Source organism: Leptonychotes weddellii, chromosome 5, assembly GCF_054177405.1.
Source record: "Leptonychotes weddellii isolate Sample4059 chromosome 5, ASM5417740v2, whole genome shotgun sequence".
Taxonomy (NCBI): Eukaryota; Metazoa; Chordata; class Mammalia; order Carnivora; family Phocidae; genus Leptonychotes; species Leptonychotes weddellii.
Window position 1 is genome coordinate 24457513 of NC_138373.1, and position 21812 is coordinate 24479324.

General features: G+C 45.8%; 2 protein-coding genes across 4 annotated transcripts in view; one reads left to right on the plus strand and one right to left on the minus strand.

Annotated features, from left to right (window-relative positions):
- Positions 1-5607, plus strand: part of LOC102749710 (myosin-11) — a 55315-nt gene extending 49708 nt beyond the window's left edge. For both annotated transcript variants that reach the window (XM_081819960.1, XM_081819961.1), the window contains one exon: positions 4909-5607. In XM_081819960.1, the coding sequence (XP_081676086.1) occupies positions 4909-5041 (133 nt within the window). In that variant the 3' untranslated portion in view covers positions 5042-5607. The remainder of the gene's footprint in view (positions 1-4908) is intronic.
- The window catches only part of NDE1 (nudE neurodevelopment protein 1), a 44959-nt gene that overhangs the window by 9245 nt on the left and 13902 nt on the right, over positions 1-21812 (minus strand). Inside the window, exons 4-9 of one of the 2 annotated variants that reach the window (XM_081819962.1) lie at positions 21417-21565; positions 13482-13618; positions 11959-12138; positions 10364-10455; positions 8730-8881; positions 7821-7939 (exon numbers count right to left, since the gene is read on the minus strand). In XM_081819962.1, the coding sequence (XP_081676088.1) occupies positions 7846-7939; positions 8730-8881; positions 10364-10455; positions 11959-12138; positions 13482-13618; positions 21417-21565 (804 nt within the window). In that variant the 3' untranslated portion in view covers positions 7821-7845. Of the gene's footprint in view, positions 1-6699; positions 7940-8729; positions 8882-10363; positions 10456-11958; positions 12139-13481; positions 13619-21416; positions 21566-21812 lie in introns of those variants that run through there. The other variant, XM_006728648.3, reaches the window with a different exon arrangement.

Genomic DNA, 21812 nt, shown 5'->3' on the forward strand with positions numbered 1-21812 from the left:
ATCCCCCCTTTGCTTGAAACTATCCAATGGCTTCACCTCATTCAGACTGAAAGCTCCGTCTTTACGATGGTTGGTTCCACTAGGCCCTAATGATCTCCATCCACTGCCTCCTAAATGAGCCCTCCACCTGTACACACGCTGCCTCGGGGCCTTTGCACTGGTGGTTCCTTCTGCCTGGAATGCTCCTCCCCCAGCTCTCCGCATAGCGGGATCCCTCCTTCCCTTCCTTCAGGCACTGACTCATCCACATTCCCCTGTCTACAACTTCCAACTTCATTCCTTGCTGTTCTCCTCCTCCTTGCCCACCTATCACCATGTAACCTATTTATTTTACTTACGTCATTTGCAGCCTTCACTTGGGCCCCACGAGCAGAGGTTTTATCTGCTTATTCATCCCCAGTGTCTGGGATAGTGCTGGGCACAAGCCTTCAGTCACTGAATCAGAGATGATGTTTCCCCAACCTCATTGTCCTATCACCTTGGCCCTTCTGCCTTAGCCTCTTACCACCTGTACCATTGCTGACTTCACGTGGTCTTTGAAATTAACTGTTCTAATCACACGCACATCCATTTGCAAATAAATCCTACCACCCCTGTATTGTTAAACCAGCATCACCAGCATTAACAGGTCACCACGAAATTAAAATAGTGAAAACAAGACAATAATGAATTCTAGCCACCGTGGCTACGAATTGAGGACTATGACCAGAAGGCCTACTTCTCCGTTAACAAGGGAGAGACAGAAGACATTAGCACCAAAAAGACTGTCTCTGACATAATCAGATGTATTTAAAAAGAGTTGGAAGGGGAATACCTTTGTCACTGTGCAACTGAGTTATCCCATGGCAAGCCCAGGAACCATCTGAAACCACCTGCCGTATCAACTCCAGACTCTGAGAACCACTGCATGCGACGAGGGGAAAGCCCAAACCCTTTTCAGAATGGGGAAGAGAAGGGCTAGTACAGGGTAGAGGGCTTCTGGAGGGAAACCCCCACTGCTGGGATGGAGGCCAGACGTAAGCCCTCGGGTCCAGCAGGGGCTTAGGAACAACCTCCAGGGTGATGTCAGCAAGAGAGCTGTTCTCACCACGCGGGCCCCTGGAATCTGCCCCCACTGGTGACTGGTCCCTGCCCCTCCTCGGCGCTGGGCTGAGTGGTGGGGCAGCAGTCAGCCACGCTGGCTCTGTCACCCTGAGCTGTCACTGCTCCCTTTTCTCAGGACCAACGATTCTTTTGGCATATGCTGAACATCCCCTGTGGGTTCTGCCCCAGACAAACGGCCCTTCTTGGGCTGACCAGGCCAGTATTGAACATTCCGTTTCTTACAGTCCTAGTATGAGCATCCACTAAGGCGGGGTGAAGACCGAGCAGTACGTCTCACACTCCTGAGTCTCGTACGTGTGCAAAACCTAAAGTCAGGTGCTAGAGCTTTGCATGAGGTTGGCAAGCCTAGCCGGCTCTCGGAGGACAAGGAGTTGCAAAGCAAGTTTCATAGTCCTACCGACCCGACAAATCTCAACAAGAGCTCCTGTTAAAGCCTGACCACCGTGCCCAGCCTTTGCCACGCCGCCAGTTGACACGAGCTTATCAAAGGAAACGATGACTTATGTGTACCAGCCTCTCTAAGAGCTCTTGCTGGCAGGTGCTTCACTGCCAGGTTGCCTTCTAAGTGCCTTTAATGATTTAATTGAAGCGAATGCCTTTAACGATTAAACACGCACTGAAACGGACTCCCTCTCGTTTGCGGATGGTAACCACCAGGGACTCTCTCTCTCTGTTTCAGAGGCCCCCTCCCCCAGGAAACTCCGCAATGACTCACCAGGTATCATGCCTTCAGCTTCACAGCTCATGTGTGTTGCGCTCGGTTTCCACACTTCTCTTCTGCCATCCCACCCGCCCTATCCCCGGTAGCCTCCCGTTTTGGCCCCCCCCCAAATTTCTGTGAGATTGCTGCAAAATCTGAAGGTGTGGAGATCTTAGTTCAAAACTCTTTCATCACAGCCAAGATCAACCTAAGAAGACTTCATCTCTTGACCTATGTTCCTTCCCTACTTCTGCTTTGGCAGTGTGACATGGCACTGTGTCCTTGTCACGGTGTGCTGACCGGTGTTCAGAGGCTGTGTGTGTGTGTCACCTGGATTGTTCTTACCTGCCTAAGACGGCATCTCCCACACTGTTAGGACACTTGGCCGCGCTGTCCTCCCTGGTCTGGTTAAGACCCCACCCTGAGCAGGTAGGACAGCTCCACAGTCTGGGTCCATTCCCGGAGAACGGCTTCAAGCTGGCTGGTCTGGCTCACAAATCAGAATTCAGAGGGCACAGGTTCATGGTAACCACAGCCCAGCAACCGGATCCCCCCCCGCAGCTGGGCTTTCACAAACACGTCTGCGAAAGAAATGAGCTCTCACCGCGCGTTGTACAGTTGCTGAGGCTGCGTGGGGCTGAAGCAAGGCCGGGCTGCTAGCTGCATTTCCAGCACACGAGGGCGCATGTCAGCCACCTTGGAGCCAAGCGGGGTCCTGGCAGAGCCTTTTCCAGAGGTCTTGGGGGCACATACTCAGAGTGGGGAGTGGACACCCAAGACTGGAGGAAGAACACAGGGCCCTTCCCGAGAAAGCATTAAGAGGCCTCGACTTGTCTGGGAGTCTAACAGCTTTAGCACATGTGAAGTTAGGCACTGGGGCTGGGTTTCCCTCTCATCTTCCTCGAGAGGCCAAGCCAGCCCTGGCTGGTGTCCCCCTTCTGCTCTTTTGGAGAATCTCAGCTTTGCTGCCACTATGCAAGTACTTAAAGCTGATTGAGGTATTGGCAGGAACTTTAGGAAGAGCTTTCAGCCTCTAAGACAGAGCTTCTGGCTCCTGCCAGCTCAGACTGGAACGTCGGACCCACTAGTTGATGGGAAACCGAGTCCTTGCAAAGCAAGTGCTCATAGTCTTGTGCTGATTCATGGTGTGCCCCCAGGGCCTTGCAGAAGTTCTGAGAGTCCATGGCTAGAAGCCAAATGCTCCAGGATCAGAACCTTTAAGAAAATCTTTACCGGGGGTGGGGGGGTGGGGGGTGGTTCCCTTACTTCATGTGACAGATGTAGCCAGTGCCAATCTCTGCCTTGAATTTGAAAACAGTTCCTTCAAGAAGGGCACCTGAACTGGGAGACAGGCTCACAGGACTGGCGGCTAAGCAGGTGGAGGGAGGGGGGAGGCTTACGGTGACCCCGGGTGTGATTTACCTCTCAGATCATTTCTCAGTTTAACTCTTCTCACTTGCACAGACTGTTCCAAGAGGTAAAGAGTGCTTGGAGCCTGGAATGGTAGGGGAGACCGTTTGCAGCCCCAGGCTGTCCCATCAAGTTGGAACAGGGAGGGGAGATGCAGGAGGAGACCCATGCGAGCAGCAGCCGCTACTTTTTCTGTCCTGTCCTCAGAGACCCTTCTCTGGGACCCAGGTTCTTGGAAAGCACAGTGCTCAAGACTTTTTAAGGTCACTTCTAGAAGAGAGAGAGTGATGGAAAGTGAGTTAGTTCTAAGGGCGCTGGGCACCTCCAGGCTTCCCTCTGATGTGAGTGAGGCTGGCCAGAGTCTTCAGCTGGGAGTGGCTACAACCTGAAGTATTCATTCCTGATCACTGCGCCCCCGGAAGTACCATTCTCTGAAACTGGGCAGGTTTTCCCAGCCATGTTTCTCCCACCCTCAGACCCCAAAAGGCTCAGGTTGGGACTCCCCTTCTCAGCGATCAGGGCACTCTGGGCCTTGCTTTGCCTCCAATCTTACCTCTCTGAGTTGCCCCTTTTGATAAAGTATGGATAACTGGAATGGGCTCTCTCCCTCGTGGCTTTTCTGTCCAGCCTTTGTGTGGTGAAGTGGGCCATTTTCGTTACAAAGAGTCTGCACTCCTCTCAAGCATCCTAAAATGAGTTAAGACAGGTCCTCCGATTCAGGTCAAACAGGGCCGGATGGCCAGAGCCCAGCAAGATTATTTGCTGTGGTCGCAGAAAAGATGGCAACCATGTCTTCCAAGCAGAGGAGGTTGAATGCAGGTGGATCGGACTGCTCCTTCTGCCTGCCTGCCTGCCCTTCTAAGCAAAGCCTCACTTCAGGTGACCTGGGCAGGCTCCGGCAGTAACTCAGGGCATCTGGCACTCCAGAGATGGGAGCTGTTAAGGACAGAGAGGGTGTCCTACCAGCTAGAGCTAAAATACACCTCGGATTAACAGGTCTATCTCACTTTTCTAACAAATATTCATTGAATATTTACTATAGGCCATGCATGGTGCCTGCATGGTGAGCAAAAATCAGACAAGACCTCCGCCCTGTGAGAACTCATGCCAAGAATTCTGCTCCACACAAGCAGGGGGCCCTGCGTTGCCTGAACCAAGAGCACACTTCTGGCATCCATGCAGTGACCTCTCTCCCTCGAGGCTGCCTTTGATGCTCATTTCCACCTCCTTACAACTGAAAACCTAAACCACCCCCCCCCTTTTTACCTCCTGAAGGCAAGGAGGTACAGCATGAGAACATGTTCCCCTTTATACCGGCCCCAGAGGGTATGAATAAACCCATGGGAACGTGCTAAGCAGAGTCCCCTGGGTTTGGAATAAACCCATGGGAACTTGTTTTTCCCTTTTCTAAATGAAAGACCCCAACAGACCAGAATCCTGTGGGTCATTGGATGACCAAGCCCGATTTTTTTTTTTTTTAAGCAGATGGCCTTGCTTTGAAAAATCTACTTTTCCCCCATGCCAGCTGATGAAATGCTACCGAACTTTGAGACTGGTCAAGGCTTGACTTCAACCTGAATACTTGTCTCTCATTTGAGTTTGTCTGCATTTGTTTTTTGCCCCTTGAAAAATCTCCTCCCTTCTCGAGGGAGATTTTGGTACTCAAGAAACACGTATTCTCTTAAATCCCACAGGCGAGGAAACGAGACCTCTTTTGTTCCGGCTAGAAGGTCTGGAGGACGTCGGGTCATTGAAAACGCGGACGGCTCTGACGAAGAAGTGGATGCTCGCGACGCGGATTTCAACGGAACCAAAGCCAGTGAATGAATGACTTGCTATAAACGGAACAAAACCAAACCCAGTGGACTCTGCTTAGCACCGTCAAAATCCATCTTCAAATTCCAAACGTCACAGACACCCCTCACGATGACTATAAACACCACCGCCCTGAGTCCGGGGCATCAGTGGAACTTTTGAGTGATGTACCAAATGAGAAAAACCCAACAGGCGACACAGACCCCACCTGCTGCCCCTATCGGTGAATTGTGCCGAAATTGTGAGGTTTTGGGAAAGATATAACCACCGTAACTGATCACTGGCAACTGAGTTTACATGACAGGGGGGAGGAAGTCACCAAAGTGGGTGCCGCCGCCTCCCCCTCCCAAGTCATTCCCATACCCTTCCAATGTGTCGAGTGGGCCCCTGTTTGAGTTCTTTCCCCTCCTGGTTACCACACCTCAGATGCACACAGTTCACGGAGACCAAGTGCCTTCGGTAGTCACAGGAATTAAAAAGGAGACTGCTCCAGCGGGTAAGAGCAGGAATGTTACACTGTTTTATATGCACCCCGATTGTACTTAAGGACACCCTCACGAATAAAAGGTTATAAATCACTGGCATGCACTCAGCGCTTCTGTCGTTTTCGAGAGTGAAAGAATGGGGGAGGGGCGTTCTCATTGAAGCCGTATGGTGACCCTGTGAAATCAGCTTATTCTTCCTTCATAAACGGGGAAACTGAGGCCTAGAGAGGTGAAATCAATTGTCCGAGATCCCACAACTGGCAAAAAAAAAAAAAAAGGCAAGCAGAGATGTCACAGGAGTCTGTGTTGAGGGGACTTCTCCAACCAGAGGTGGGAGGCTCCAGGCCCAAGAAGTAGGAACGTGACCAAAAAGAACGTCCTTATCAATTCAAACCCATACATACATACTGGGAAGAATACAAGACATCCTTGCATTTTAAAGTTAAAACACAAGACCTTCATCCAGCAGGGGCCAACTGACTTTCTGTGAAGGCCAGAGAGTCAATATTTCAGGCTACGTATGGTCTCCGTCACATGGTTATCTTTCCTTTTTAAATTTTTTTAAGATTTTTTTTTTTTTTTTTTTTTATTTGACAGAGAGAGAAAGACAGCGAGAGAGGGAACACAAGCAGGGGGAGTGGGAGGAGAAGCAGGCTTCCCGCCAAGCAGGGAGCCCGATGCGGGGCTCGATCCCAGGACCCTGGGATCATGACCTGAGCTGAAGGCAGACGCTTAACGACTGAGCCACCCAGGCGCCCCTAATTTTTTTTTTAAATAACCTTTAAAAACATAAAAACCATTCCTACTGCGGGGGCCATACAACACCAGGTCGTAGGTCCTTTCCTTCCTCAGCTTGAGTGTTCCAGACAGAGATCCCTTGCAAAAGTTCTGTTCGACACAAACAATTCCACACACCGACTCCGTGGGGTCCAAGAGATTTGAGAAGAGAAGAAATAAGGCAAACTGAAAAACTCAGCCAGTGACCAAATGCGAATATACCCTGAGCAATACACAAATATACCCCAATTACACTTACTTCTAAGAAGCTAACTTGAAGGGAATTTTTTTAAAGTAGGGTTTTTTTGTTCATATTTAGTTACTTGGTTAAAAAACAAGTTCTTCGCCACCATACGAGCGAACATAAAAGCACAAACGAAGCGGCATTTACTGACCACCACGACAAGCTAGGTGAAAATTAGTTTCTCTTGATTTTATTGTTCTTTTAAAAAAATAAAAGTACGTCTTTCACCGATACAGGTTAGAATGTTCCCAGGGTAAGGAGCCGGGCACCAGAGATCAATTCTCTGTTGAATTTCAGTAGCACTTCTAAAGTTCTATCTTCAACTCAAGGATATTTTTGCTATTCTTTTGGAAAAATAACTTAGTAACAAAAGGTCGTTAAGCTGCATGCATGCTCCTGAATTCGTGTGTTCTTTTTACTTGCCTCCAAAAGCGTGAGACGGCAGCTCACACCAAGCAGGGTTGAGTACATATAACATCCGCGTGGAAATCCCGTGTTTGTTTCTTCTTTGACAAGGAAGCTTCCAACAACAATCCTGTGGTTTAATCTTATTTGCAGGTCACCCCGATTATTTTATCAAGGCTTTGAATGATGTCCTACTCTTAGGGGTTGCATTCCCAAGGCCATGACCCTAAAGACAGTCAGGGTCCTGAAGCGGAGGTCACCCTCAGGCCAGGGCAGAAGTTTGAGGAAGACTAACCATCAGGATTGATCTAAAGAGGACACAGACTTTCCACTGACCTGGTCCACACGAGATCTCCTCTGAAACACAAGCACAGCTCTCAATGCCTCAGTGAGAGCCAGATTAAAAAGTCCCAGAGGTACACAACACAAGAGTTTCTTTTTAAAAAGGCATGTGCCTATTCTACTCCTCTCTCCTAGACATGATTTCATTACACAGACCCTCCCTGTGCCACAGAGCCTTGGGAGATTTTGTTCTGGAAGACGGCCTGAGTCTGAGGTGGGCTCACATCCCACTTTTAAGGCATCTCCCGACATTAAAAACACGTCTCAAAACCATTCAGGACTCAGGTCAGCTCACAATGATGGGGTAGCCTCGGCGTCCATACCTTCGAGCCCTTTCCAGAGGGTCCCGTTTGTCCCTTTCCACACCAGCAAGCAGGATGGGGATCATGACACAACATTTCCCCAGGACAACTACCAGGGGCCACGGGTGATGCCCTCATTGGCTAATGTGACTGTTTGCTATTTCTCAAACTAACTTAAAAACACAAAAACCTAGTTTAAAGAGGGGAAGAAAGGTAGGACTCCTGCACAGACACACCGGGGCTTCAGCTTCCGTGGATTTCCTAAAGCAACATCTTGACTACACCCTGGGCTGACGGCAGCGACGGTGCGGAAATATTTGAAGGCGGCTTCCCAAATTCCAGGCGTTTTCCCAACCTTCAGACAGAGCAAACCAAATTAGGTGGACATGACAGCTGTGACAGACTGGCTAGCATCGGGGCCCACAAAGTTCTAAGAGTGAATATCAAGAGTCAGGAGCAGTGTCTCCCTGGGTATCATGAAATGAAATGAAGAAAAAAAACACTGGCCAACTAGCTCACACGTTCCCAAGGCCACATGAAAAGCCCGGTCACAGAAGACCCGCTAAAAACATCCTCTTCGACAGGGTTGGAAGTTGTGTGCAAGCCATGGAAAACGAGTCTTCATGTCCTACCATCGGTCTGCCATGGGTCTACCACAGTGACGTGGCTTGGGGGCCAGGAAGATGGCGGCACGGCTTAGAAAATCAATGAATCTAGACGCTGCCCCGATTCTCCTCAGGTAAGAAAACACCCAAAGCTGTCAGAGGTCAGATCTGTGTTTTCTCATCAGGCGACTGGCTTTGGGAATCTAGTCTGGCTGGAATGGAGTGCCTGTTTCCTGAGTTTCTAAAGATTTTTTTTTCCCTTCAGGAAAAAAATCCTCCTCTGGGGGAAGGAGAGCAGTGTTTGAAGCCCAAGTCCCAAACAAGGGTTTCATACAGGACATGCTCACAGCATGACCAGGAGCTGGGGCTGCCAGAATCAAATAATGAAAATGAGCCTCTTCCTGGCCATTTGCCCTTAACCAGAAGACACCACCTAACTCTGTCTCAAGGGGGTGGAGGGTAAGGTTAACAGACATAACCCCACAACTTTTCCAAATGGCTATGAGCTCCCCCCTGGAGTGGACAGCTCAAGGTACTGACCCTTTGTCACCCAGAGGCACGCCAGAGCTGCTTGGCTGTCTCTCACCACCATCTCTGTGTTTGCTTCCCCGCCCCGAGGCTGGGCCACTTGTTCGGTTTGGGGACTGATCATACACGAAGTTCCGGCAGGACGCCAGCTTGGACTCCAGTGCCTGCAGAGAAACACGTTTTCATCCTCCAAGTTAAAGACAAGAACTCATCTCTCACCCAGAGCCTGCGCACAGACAATTACCAAAAACAGGGGTTCTCAAATTGTGTTGGACGCTGGAATTCCAAAGTGGGGCCCTGAAGGAATCCAACGTACGTCCAACTTTTAGAGCCACTGGCCTAAGACATTTCGGGGCTTCCTGGGAAAATCACTAACCCTGCCTATTATCCAGTTCTGTCTATGGGAAATAGGAAATCCACTTTTGGAATGATTCGCTCTTTTGTTTACCTCAATAAACATGCTCAGAGTGGCTTGTGTGGGAGCACTGTGCCTTGCTGGAAAGGGACCCCATGAAAACCAAGGGGGCACTGAGACCACCGCACACTTCCCCATACTCTGACTGTACAAAACATTACCAGAGAAATGTGTTGGGGCGCCTGGGTGGTGCAGTCGGTTAAGCATCCGACTCTTGGTTTCAGCTCAGGTCGTGATCTCAGGGTTGTGGGAATCAAGCCCCGCGTCAGGCTCCACTCAGTGCAGAGTCTGATTCAGATTCTCTCCCTCTCCCTCTGCCCCTCCCGCTTGTGCTCTCTCTCAAATGAATAAATAAATCTTTAAAAAAAAGAGAGAGAGAGAGAGAAATGGGTTTACAGAACAGAAAACCAGACAACCAAAAGGTGAAAGGAAAAACATGAGAAATGAGTTGCAACCTTCTTTGAGGTTGCAGTTTTGACTATATACATTCTGGCAGGATTTAAATTATGTGATCTTCCAGGCCATGATTTTTAAAAATAAAAGAAACAACCACAAAGAATACCTATGTTATTTCTTTTTTTTTTTTTTAAGATTTTATTTATTTATTTGACACAGAGAGAGAGAGCTAGAGAGGGAACACAAGCAGGGGGAGAGGGAGAGGGAGAAGCAGACTCCCCACCGAGCAGGGAGCCTGATGCAGGACTCGATCCCAGGACCCTGGGATCATGACCTGAGCCGAAGGCAGATGCTTAACAACTGAGCCATCCAGGCGCCCCACCTATGTTATTTCTTAAGCACAGAAGAATCTTTCCCTATAATGAATATAAAACCTATAAAGTCAAGTTTTTTTGCCCTAGCCTTTCGAGATTTTTGTCTTTAACTCCCTAAGAAATTTAAAAAGAGGCAATTTTTAAATGTTTCTCAGTTTTTTCAAATTAAGAAAAAAGAAAAATCATAGACACCAACCCAATTTCCCAAATTCCAACGAAAAATGACCAGGGAAAGATATGCCCAGGCAAAGAGATGACAGAGTCAGGGCTCTGGGTGTTCATCAATAACAATGCTCACAGAAGCTCAAATGATGCTCAGGGACACTAACAGAACCAGAGTTTTGCCTAAAACGCAGGGAGTCTCTGCTAAAGGGGAAAGGAACTGGTAAGGTCACCCCTCTCCGATAACCTGAAACACAGGCAAGGAGCCACACCAAACCCCAGGGAGGTGGTGGTCTTACCCCTACTTTCCGAAGCAGGTCTCCCACGATGTTGAGGGCCGATATCCGCGCTGCAGGAGTGAGGGGGGTCCCACCCGTGGAGTCATCCAGACCTGGGTGTGCAAAAGGAAGCGCACGTAGTACCAACCTGCAGTCCTAAGTCCGTGCACTAACATCCCTAAATGCAGAACAACAGGGGTGGACTTGGGAAGCTAACTCTGCCCTCTGATCCCAGATGCTACCCTGTTGCACTCACTAGTTAACTAATACAGGAAGAGTCTACTTGATGACCAAACTTTTGCAGCCTTACAACCACTATATTAAACGTTTATCTTTACGTGTTATTCTTTTAAAACAAAATTGAAATAAGTCCTCTTGAAATTCTAGGAATTCCATATAGTTAGGAACAGCACTGGAGCAAACCAAATTTGTAAGAAGCTTAACTCTCCAGAGCCCCTCTCTTTCCTCCAAGCACGACCCAGCATCAGTATCACTGGGATGCTGGTTAGGATGCAGGATCTCAGGCCCTGCCCACACCTGCTGAATCTCAGGGGCATACTCAAGTGTGGAAAAACCCTGCTCTAGACTGGGATTCTGGAAGTCTCACCAGCCTCTTGATCCCAGGGGACAGGCTAAGAGATAAAACAGTGTGAGCCCTGGAGCCAGCCGGCCTGGGTCTGAATCCCAACTCTGCTATTTACCAGCCGTATGATTTTAGGCAAGCTCCTTTATCAGGGCCTCAGTCTCCTCATCCATCAAATGGGGATAGCACTTGCATCTTGGGCCTGTGGTGAGAATTCAGTGAGGTCATATATATGCAAAGCATGCAAAGCACAGTGGCTAACTAGCACACAACGAGCACTCGGTAATTGTCTATCGTTGTTACTTGCTATTAAGCGGCCCAGTAACAGTCTCGGTTAATCAGCAGAGGAGCTGGGGAGAAAACTCAAACTGTTCATTTTTTTTTTTTTACCACGCAGCCCAGGTTACATTGGCTCCACTTCTGGATGGATGTATTTATTGCTAGACCCATAAAATGCTTTTCAAATTTTTTTTTTATCTGGTTATTGAAATTTGCAATTTGGGAGATTTCACGTTCAAGAAGAGGATTTCCGGGGGCTCCTGGGTGGCTCAGTCATTAAGCGTCTGCCTTCGGCTCGGGTCATGGTCCCAGGGTTCTGGGATCGAGCCCCGTATCAGGCTCCCTGCTCGGCGGGAAGCCTGCTTCTCCCTCTCCCACTCCCCCTACTTGTGTTCCCTCTCTCGCTGTGTCTCTCTGTCAAATAAATAAATAAAATTGAAAAAAACAAAAAAATGGATTTCCGGCTTCTGATGAAGAATGAAATGTCTGCTAAGGCTGGGCCCACATTTCTTGGAGTAGGAGCAGAGTGGCAGCTTCCTTCCCCCGCTCCCCACAGACTCCACCGCTCCCCTACTACCTCACAACCAAGCTCTTCTTGCTTATCTCAAAGCTGCCTCCCCTCCCCCCGCTGCCGTGAACACCCCAGTTTGCTCCCTGCAGTACAGCCTGGCCCAGTGGCTCTCTCACCCAGGACCCTACCCCCGGGGAAAGCTTTATGAAGCAAAGAAAATCCTCGCAATGGCTATGCCCTTACCACGTCTGAACGTCCCTGGTGTGTTTAAGCTAGCACTGGGTCCCCGATGAGCTATGGGTGTGGATGGCACAGAGCCGGTGGCCTGCACTGCTGTGTCTGTCCTTTCGGCCTCCACCGAGCTGGGCATGGGGGTCCTGGGCTTCTCCTGCTTCTGCTGCACAGCCAACTCCTGCCGCAAATCTGAGACAGGACAAGGATTCAGGTTAGGTCCCCGCTTTGGGTGATAGGGGAGGGGGGGCGGTCAGCAGTAGACACTGGTCAGGGAAAAGAAGTGCCAGAACGAAAAACCATAGGTGGAAACCCTCAACGAAGTGAAACCCACAGGACCTGGCCTAGCAGGCTTGTAAAACTACGTAATTTTTTAGTAAAAACAAAAAGGTTTAAAAATTTTTAAAAACTATGGCAGTGATAGATACACTAATAAACAATTTCAGTGCAATAGGGTATATAGAATACTAAATGAAAATATGCTTTCTCAACCCATCCCCAAATGCCCCTCCTCACTCATAATCACTATAATATGGGGGAGATATTTTCAATCCTTTTTTCTGTATTTTTAAAGAATTATGTATCTCTATTAAGCATATGATAGGAATAATTCTTATTAAGTATAAATAGAAATATATCTACCGTCTATGACAGTATGTCTTAATCTTTCTAACTATATTTCTATCTATAACAGTCCAGAAAATAAGTCTATGTAATTTTTTTAACCACTTCACTACTCATGGGCATTTACAAAACTACCTTCAAACTTAAAAAAGTTTTTTTCTTAGGGGTGCCTGGGTGGCTCAGTTGGCTAAGCGTCTGCATTTGGGCTCAGGTCATGATCCTGGGGTCCTGGGATCGAGTCCCGCATTGAGCTCCCTGCTCAGCAGGGAGTCTGCTTCTCCCTCTCCCTCTGCTCCTCCCCCTGTTCATGGTCTAATAAGAAAATAAAATCTTAAAAAAATGATAAAAATGAAGGGATACATGCACCCCAATGTATATTAAAAAAAAGTTTTTTTCTTTTTAATCTCCTTTCTACTGTCTATACGTTAGGAACTAAATTAATGTTATGAACAATTAATTGGGATGTTTAAAAAAATCTCTTCTGCACCCAGATCTACCTCTGGAACTGTGAACTTCCACAGAGCAAATGCTGATGGGAATTCAGAGCTCTAAGCCACATGCATCAGCAGCCAGCAAGCCACAAAACCAATGGGCTAGCTAGCAATTGCATCAACAAGAATTTTCTCTCCACAAAACTCTTATACTCCTACCAATCAAAAAGCCCGGGGTGGGCTTAAATATCCACAGGGGGTCTTCACAGGGTCGGACATCTGACAATTCTTAGCACGGGGTAGGGACCAAGGCTGAAGCCTGCCCAGTGTGGTTCTATACCCTTTGACCAGACTGTGTGCCGAGCAGGGCACGGATTTCCAGCAAAGGTAACACTGGGCGACACTGCAGGACAAGCTGTTCTCAGGCAGGGAGAGGAGAAAACGCTGGTCAGGGTACACAGAAAGCCAAGGCCTCCTGACCTCTGGCTTCATCCTTCAGTCGCTGAACAGATTCTAGGAGATTCTCCTTCTCATCAAGTTCACTCTCCAGGAAGGCATTTCTTTCAATGGCTTGATTCAAACGCTGCTCAAAGTCTTCCAGAGACATGATTGTGGCCCTGGTAAAGAGAAAAATAAAGCTGTCCAAGAGAGCAAACAGCAGCATCCATTTGGTGCCTACAAACCCGGGAGACAAGAAAGGCCAGACATAAGGGGGGCATGAGTCCCAGCATGGGCACTTCCTAGACACCACGGACCTGAACAAGCATCTTAACCTTCCGGGACCCAGGCTCTTTGCCTGCAGAATGAGAATCGTCTTAGCTCTTGGGGTACACAAAACTGTCCTGGGGATTAAATGAGAAAGGTCTATATAGCACTTAGCAATGAGCCAGCACCTTATTAGGATGACCCAGAGGGCCCAGCCAAATGCCAAAAGCAGCAAATCTTCTCTTGGAGACTCACAATGCAAATCAGTATTCAGAACATCCTACTAAAATCCGTACAGAACTTATTAATGTACATTTAAACAGGGAGAAGAGACCATCTTTTCAGTTACCTTAAAGAATTCAAAATGCCCAGCTGCCCTCCTAAAAACCACTTCCTCTTGTGACCACTATAGACATTTCACTGGAACGCTATTAAAGGCCTGAGAAGTGGGGTAATAAAGAAATGTGTCTAACTCTGAGGCACAAAACAGGTAGCTTGCCCAGACAGTTTCCTCACAAGCAAAGCAGAGGCAGTAACTACCTCTGCATGGTGGTGGGGGTGTCAAGGGGCAAGTAACACATTAAGCCTCCAACAGATGTTTCGCATGTGAGTGCTCAATAATTTGAGCAATTTTTATTACTGACCCCGTGTTTGTCCTGCTAATTGTTATCTCATAGTGGTTAGAAGTTTATGTTTGGAGCAGAACCCAGGAGAACCTAGCTCTTCAACATAAGACTACATAAGTGTTCCTGGGCAGCTTAACCTCTCTTAACCACTGGTCCTCAAAGTGAGGATCAACTCATGAATTCATCAATTCAATATATCCTGCTATGTCTAGACTGAATTATATTCGTACCCTCCGTCAAAGGGTCTTCAGAGAAAAATAAAGTTACCAAAAGTGCTTAAAGAAAAACAACAAAGGAATAACATTTAGGAGTACAATACTGGAAACAGTTAAAATCACCCTAAAGGTTTGACATGTCAAACAACAAACAAAAAAGATAAAACGCGTAGGAATTCATCTAACAACAAATATGTAGGATTTTACCACAGGGCACGGAAGGCTTGTTGAAATGCAGACATATGGTGTTTGTGAAGAGGAAGACCCAACATCACAAAGAAATCCATTCTCCATAAGATACCTCAGAGTTTAACAACATCCTAGTAAAAATATTAATAGCTTCTTGTTGGGGACAGTGGCACAGGGGTCTGATTTAAAAGATCACATGAAGGGCGCCTAGGTAGTTCAGTCAGTTAAGCATCTGCCTTTGGCTCAGGTCATGATCCCAGGATCCTGGGATCGAGCCCCGCATCGGGCTCCCTGCTCTGCGGGAAGCCTGCTTCTCCCTCTCCCACTCCCCTTGCTTGTGTTCCCTCTCTCGCTGTGTCTCTGTCAAATAAATAAAACCTTTAAAAAAAAATTTTTTTTAAGTAAATAAAAGATCACGTGATGATAAAATAAGAATGGCCAGAAGAACTCTGAAAAAGAGAGAAGTAGCTCCCCCAGATATAAAGAACACACTATTATAAAGCCTCAATGGTGAACAACAGTGTGGTGCAGCCTTCAACAGTTATAAGGACCGACCAGGGAGACCAGAGACTCAGAACTAGATCCAAATACATAGGAGAACTTAATTTATGATAAAAGTGACATTGCAAATCACTTTTGATTCAGGGCACCTGGGTGGCTCAGTTGGCTAAGTGACTGCCTTCGGCTCAAGTCGTGATCGGGCCCCGCGTGGGGCTCTGTGTTTAGTGTGGAGTCCGCTTGAGACTATCCTCCATCTCCATCTGCCCCTCCCACCTGCTCTCTCTTGCAAATAAATAAATAAATCTTAAAAAAAAAAAAGAAACAAACCATGGAATTACCATATGACCCAGCAATCACACTGCTGGGCATATATTCAAAAGAAGTGAAAGCAGGAGCTCCAAGAGGTATTTGTACATTCGTGTTCACAGCAGCATCACTCACAATAATCAAGAAGCAGGGGCGCCTGGGTGGCTCAGATGGTTAAGCGTCTGCCTTCAGCCCAGGTCATGATCCCAGGGTCCTGGGATCGAGCCGCACATCGGGCTCCTGGCTCAGCAGGGAGCCTGCTTCTCCCTCTCCCTCTCTCCCTGCTCATGCTCTCTTTCTATCTCTTTGTCTCAAATGAATAAATAAAAGTCTTTAAAAAAAAAAAAATCAAGCAGCAGAAGCAATCCAAATGTCCATGAACAGATAAATGGATAAAGAGAACGTGGTATATACAGTTGACCCTTGAATAATGCAGGGGCTAGAGGTGCCGACCCCTCACGTAGTCCAAAATCTGCGTGTAGGGGGCGCCTGGGTGGCTCAGTTGGTTAAAGCCAGTGCCTTTGGCTCAGGCCATGATCCTGGAGTCCCGGATCGAGTCCCGCATCGGGCTCCCTGCTCAGCGGGGAGCCTGCTTCGCCCTCTGACCCTCCCCCCTCTCATGCTCTCTATCTCATTCTCTCTCTCAAATAAATAAATAAAATCCTTAAAAAAAAAAAAATCTGCGTGCAACTTTTGACTCCCAAAATTTAACTATGAATAGCCTACTATTGACCAAAAGCCTTATCAACAACATGAACAATTAGCACATATTTTGTATGCTATATATATTACACACTGTACAATAAAGCTAAAGAAAATGCTATTAGGGAAATTTGTAAGAGAAAATACATTCATAGTACTACTGCATTTATTGAAAAAAAAAAAATTCCACGTGTGAGTGGACCCGCGCGGTTCAAACCTGTGTTGAGTCAACTGTATGTACACTTGAATATTATGCAGCCTTAAAAAAGAAAAAAAAGGAAATCTTGTGGCACGCTACAACAGGGGTGAATCTCAAGGACACTATGCTAAGGAAATAAGCCAGGCACACGAGGACAAATACTGTATGATTCCACTCCTATAGAGTATCCAAAGTAGTGAAAATCCGAGAAAGCAAAAAGGGGATTACCAAGGGTCTGAGGGAGCATGGAGGAGGATTTAGTGTTTAGTGGGTGCAAGTTTCAATGCTGCAGGATGAGAAAGGCCTGGAGAGCTGTTGCACAATAATGTGAACACACTGAATGCTACTCAGATGTACACCTAAAAATGGTTTAGATGGGGGCGCCTGCATGGCTCAGTCGGTTAAGAGTCTGCCTATGGCTCAGGTCATGATCCCAGGGTCATGGGATTGAGCCCCGCATAGGGTCGTGGGATTGAGCCCCGTATCAGGCTCCCTGCTCATCGGGGAGCCTACTTCTCCCTCTCCCTCTGCTTGTGCTTGTGCGTGCTCTCTCTCCCCCTCTCTGTCACATAAATAAATAAAATCTTTAAAAAATATTGGTTAAGATGGTGAATTTGATGTTGTGTGTTTTTATCACAAGAAGTTTTTTTTAACATCTATGTAACAATACTACATAGAAGAGTGAAATTAGATAAAATCAATTTTAATCTTTGTACAACTTTTCTGTACCTTAGCATTCATATGTTAAACAAAAAATAACCTTTAAGGAATGCATTTAATTTTTAGTTACTTCCAATGGCCCTGAGTCTTTCAAGGTTATCCCCTTCCTAAAAATAAGTCATTTCGTTTTACAGATATACTGTGGAAGGACTTTAACAAGCAAATGGCTGGTAGGGATGAGAAATTACTCTTCTTGAAGTAGGCGGTCAAATTTTCCAAATATAACTACTAAAATTTTACAATAAAATTGTCAGGTTTTTAATTTTTTAAAAAAATAAAACTTCAGTATTCCAGAACTTTATGCATTCTGTAATGATGATCTGGACCTCGCCTTTACCTCATCTGATTTTAACACCGAACGATTCAGCATTTGGCCAAAATGTGAATCCAATGCACCTTTAATTTTAAAAAATGTAAAGCAATGTAAGAAAAAGAAGAAAAAGCAAGCATAGACTAACTGCTTTATAAACCTTAGACTGCACAATGCCCTCCCACCTGTGACTGATACATCTGACTACAGAGAAATCAAATAACTTTTGACAGTAACATATACAACAGACAAAGCTGGAAGACAAATCTAAATGCCAAATATTTTTAATTTGTATCACAAATCTATAACAATCTCCTAGAAATGAAAAACAACAACCCAATTTAAAGACAGGCAAAGATAAAGAGTTCATAAAAAAAGAAATAAAACAGTTCTTAAATTAGGAAAAGGAATCAACATCACTCATAACTGAGAAATGTACCCATTGGTACTTACTAGACTGGCAGAAATCCGAGTTTTGAAAACCACTGTTAGTGAAAGCTATTTGGAAAAGAGGGATTTACATACGTAGCTGCCAGGAATGTAAAGTGATACAACCATATAAAGAACAAATGGGCAAAAATATCAAAATCACATATGCATATATCCCTTGACCCAGTAATCTCACTTGGGGAAATTTATTCTACAGATAAACATCTGTGCAAGCAAAGTTTAGGATTCATCACAGCAACGTTTATCACTGCACAAGAATGCAAATGTAGCAGATATCCATCCACAGGGGACTGGACAAATAAATCATGATGTACTATACAACACCAACCATACAATAGAATATTATGCACTTGGGGGAAAAAAAAGAACAAAGAATGCTCTGTGTCCTGAAAGATCTCCAAGATCTACTGTTATGTGAAAGAAGATGTTCAATAGTGTGTATAGAATGCTCTTTGTGGGGGATGGGAGAAGATGAATTTCTATTTTTATTTGCTTGAATTTGCATTAAAAACCTCTACTCTTTGTATATTACTTTGTAACCAGTCAATGTACTATTTCTTTGTGGTAGACTGCATTATTGGGCCTAATTCTTCACCCTCCCTACATCCACATCCTTGTTATGGCCTCAGTGTGAGTGGAATGTACTGTCCCATCTCTTGACTTGGACCACATGACTTGCTTTGATCAATGAAATACGGGTGAAAACAATGGCATGCCAGGGGCTTGCAAACATACTACTAAGTCATGGTAATCGAGTCATTATGGTATTGGTATAGTAATTCACAAATTGTACACTGGACCAAAATAAAGAATCCAGAATGAGATCCCAGGATATGTTAGAGATTAACATATGACAGAGATGGGTTAAATTCAGTGGAGAAAAATGAGTATTTAATAAATAGTACTGGTACAATTGACTATCTATGTACTGAAAATACAACTGGACTCAGGTCATGATCTCAGGGTTGTGAGATCAAGCCCCATGTTGGGCTCTGCACTCAGCGGAGAGTCTGCTTGGTATTCTCTCTCTGTTCATGAGCTCTAATAAATAAATCTTTAAAAAAAAAAAGGAAATTAAAAAAAAATGGGGGGTGCCTGGGTGGCTCAGTCGGTTAAGCACCTGCCTTTGGCTCAGGTCATGGTCCCAGGGTCCTGAGACAGAGCCACGCATCAGGCTCCCTGCTCAGCAGAGAGCCTGCTTCTCCCTCTTCCTCTGTTCCTCCCCCTGCTTGTGCTCTCTCCCCCTCTGTCAAATAAATAATTTTTTTTTTTTAAAAAAGGAAATTCTAGAACTGAAAATACAATCTCTAAAGACACTACTGGAATTCGTTTATCAGCCGACTGGAGAGGAGTCAGTGAACCTGAATCAGATCAACAGAAATTAACCAATTTGAAGAACCAAAAGAAAAAAAGATTGGGGGTAAAAAAAAAAAAAAAGGAAGAGGCTGTGTGACAATATCAAAAGGACTTAATGTGTGTGTAGTTGGTGTCCCAGAAGGACAGGAGAGAGAAAATGGGGCAGCACAAATCTCTGAGAAATAAGGACCAAAGTTAAATTTGGCAAAAAGAGAAATTTACAGACTAAAGCAGCCCAGCAAACCCCTATCAAGATAAATACATACAGGGGCTGGCTCAGTCGGTAGAGCAGCTGACTCCCGATCTCAGGTTCACGAGTTCGAGCCCCACATTGGGTGTAGAGATTATTTAAGGAAATGAAAAAATCAATTCCGGTTAAATCCAACAATTAAAAAAAAAAAGTTAAGTATATATAAAATCTAGCCACATCATAGACTGCTACAAACAAAAAGTCAAGAGAAAATCTGAGAGCAGCCAGAAAAAAAAATATTACATACTGGGAAATAACCATTCAAATGACCACTAACTTCTGACCTGAACTAAGGAAACCAGAAGACAGTGAGTGGAACAATCCCCTGAAAGAAAACAAAACAAAACAAAACAAAAAAACAACTGTCAACCCAGAATCCTACATCCAGTGGACCTATCTTTCAAGAATGAAGGCAAAAGACACTTTCAGATAAACTAAAACAAGGAGACTTCACTGTGAACAGACCTGTGCTATAAGAATTCCTAAAGGAAGTTCTTCAAGCTGAAGGGAGAGGGTACCAGAGGGAAACCCTGGTCCTCAGGAAAGAATGAACCAGAAATGGTACATATATGGGTAAATATAAAAGCCTATCTTCTTAACTCTCTTGATTTCTTTAAAATATACTTGGCTTTTATTTATTTATTTTTAAAGATTTTTATTTATTTATTTGAGAGCGAGAATAAGAGAGAGAGAGAGCACGAGAGGGGGCAGGGTCAGAGGGAGAAGCAGACTTCGCGCCGAGCAGGGAGCCCGATGCGGGACTCGATCCCGGGACTCCAGGATCATGACCTGAGCCGAAGGCAGACGCTTAACCAACTGAGCCACCCAGGCGCCCTATACTTGGCTTTTTAAAGCAAAAATTATAGCAATGTATTGTGGAAACCACAGCATTTGTAGACATAATAGTATTAGGAGTATAGCATAGAGTTCAAGGATGATAAAAGTGAAACTATAAGATTGTAAGGCTGTTGCATTTTACATGCAGTGGTACAATGAAGCGTATGTTGTGATCCTAAAGCAACCAGTAAAAAATAATGCAGGGGATGGGGCACCTGGGTGGCTCAGTCAACTGAGCGTTTGACTTTTGATATCAGCTCAGGTCTTGATCTAAGGGTTTTGATTTCAAGCCCTGCACTGGGCTCCACGCCAGGTGTGGAGCCTACTTAAACTAGTAATAATAATATTATTAACAATAATGCAGGGGACTATGGGGGCAACACAAAGGTTCCATATCTTAACAAGAGCATGGGTCCCGTGAACGTATATGCAATCTGCCCAAAATGACGGAACTGTATGCTTAAAATCTGTGCATGCCACTATAAGCAATTTATATCTAATTTTTAAAGTGTTTTCATTAAAGAAAAAAGGGGGCCTGGCACAGAGTAGTTATTCAATAAATGTTAGTTATGATTGTTAGTATTCTGCTAAACAACAGAACGTCAGTTTAAGAAATCTTGTTCTTGAGGTGCCTGGGTGACTCCATCAGTTAAGCATCTGCCTTTGGCTCAGGTCATAATCCCAGGATCCTGAGATCAAGCCCCATGTTGGGCTTCCTGCTCAGCAGGGAGTCTGCTTCTCCCTCTGCCTCTGTGCCTCTCCCCAGCTCGTGCTCACTCTCTCTTGAAAAAATAAAATCTTAAAAAAAAAAAAAGAACGAACGAAATCCTGTTCTTTGCACATGCTTACCTTAGGGCGGTATTTAGCACATGCTTGTCCTTCTGCCTGGCATGTTCTCACCTCATACCCTTCCCTGGATGATATCTCTGCATCCCCTGGTCTTAGCCCAAATGCTGCTTCCACTGGGAAGTACTGCCTTGGCCAAATGCATTCCCTGCCAATGGCCAAATGAAAGCATTCCAAAACCTGTTCTCTCCTTCCCAACGTACCGTTTTGCTCTTTCCAAGTCATCATTTGCTTGCTCCAGCTCTCTGATGTATTTCTGAAGTTGATCCTTAATTGCTTTGGTCTGAGCAAGGTCATCCTCCAAGGCTGAGATCTGCCGGTAGCCTTCTGAGTGCTGTGTTTCAAACTTCTCCTGGAGGACAAAATTGACACTGAGTGTGTGATTTAATCTTCTGATGAGCTGTGTCCTGGAACATATGCTCTCCTGTTGGAGTGGACACTATTGTTTTTAGCTTGTGAGTGTCTGATCCTCCCCGTGTGCACAGCTCGGCAGCACCCTGATTTCTTTAGGGGATTTAGCTCTCCCATATCATAGGATCTTTATGGGACCGGTCTTCACATCGCACTAAGGAGGCTCCAGACATTCTCGTAGCCTCCCA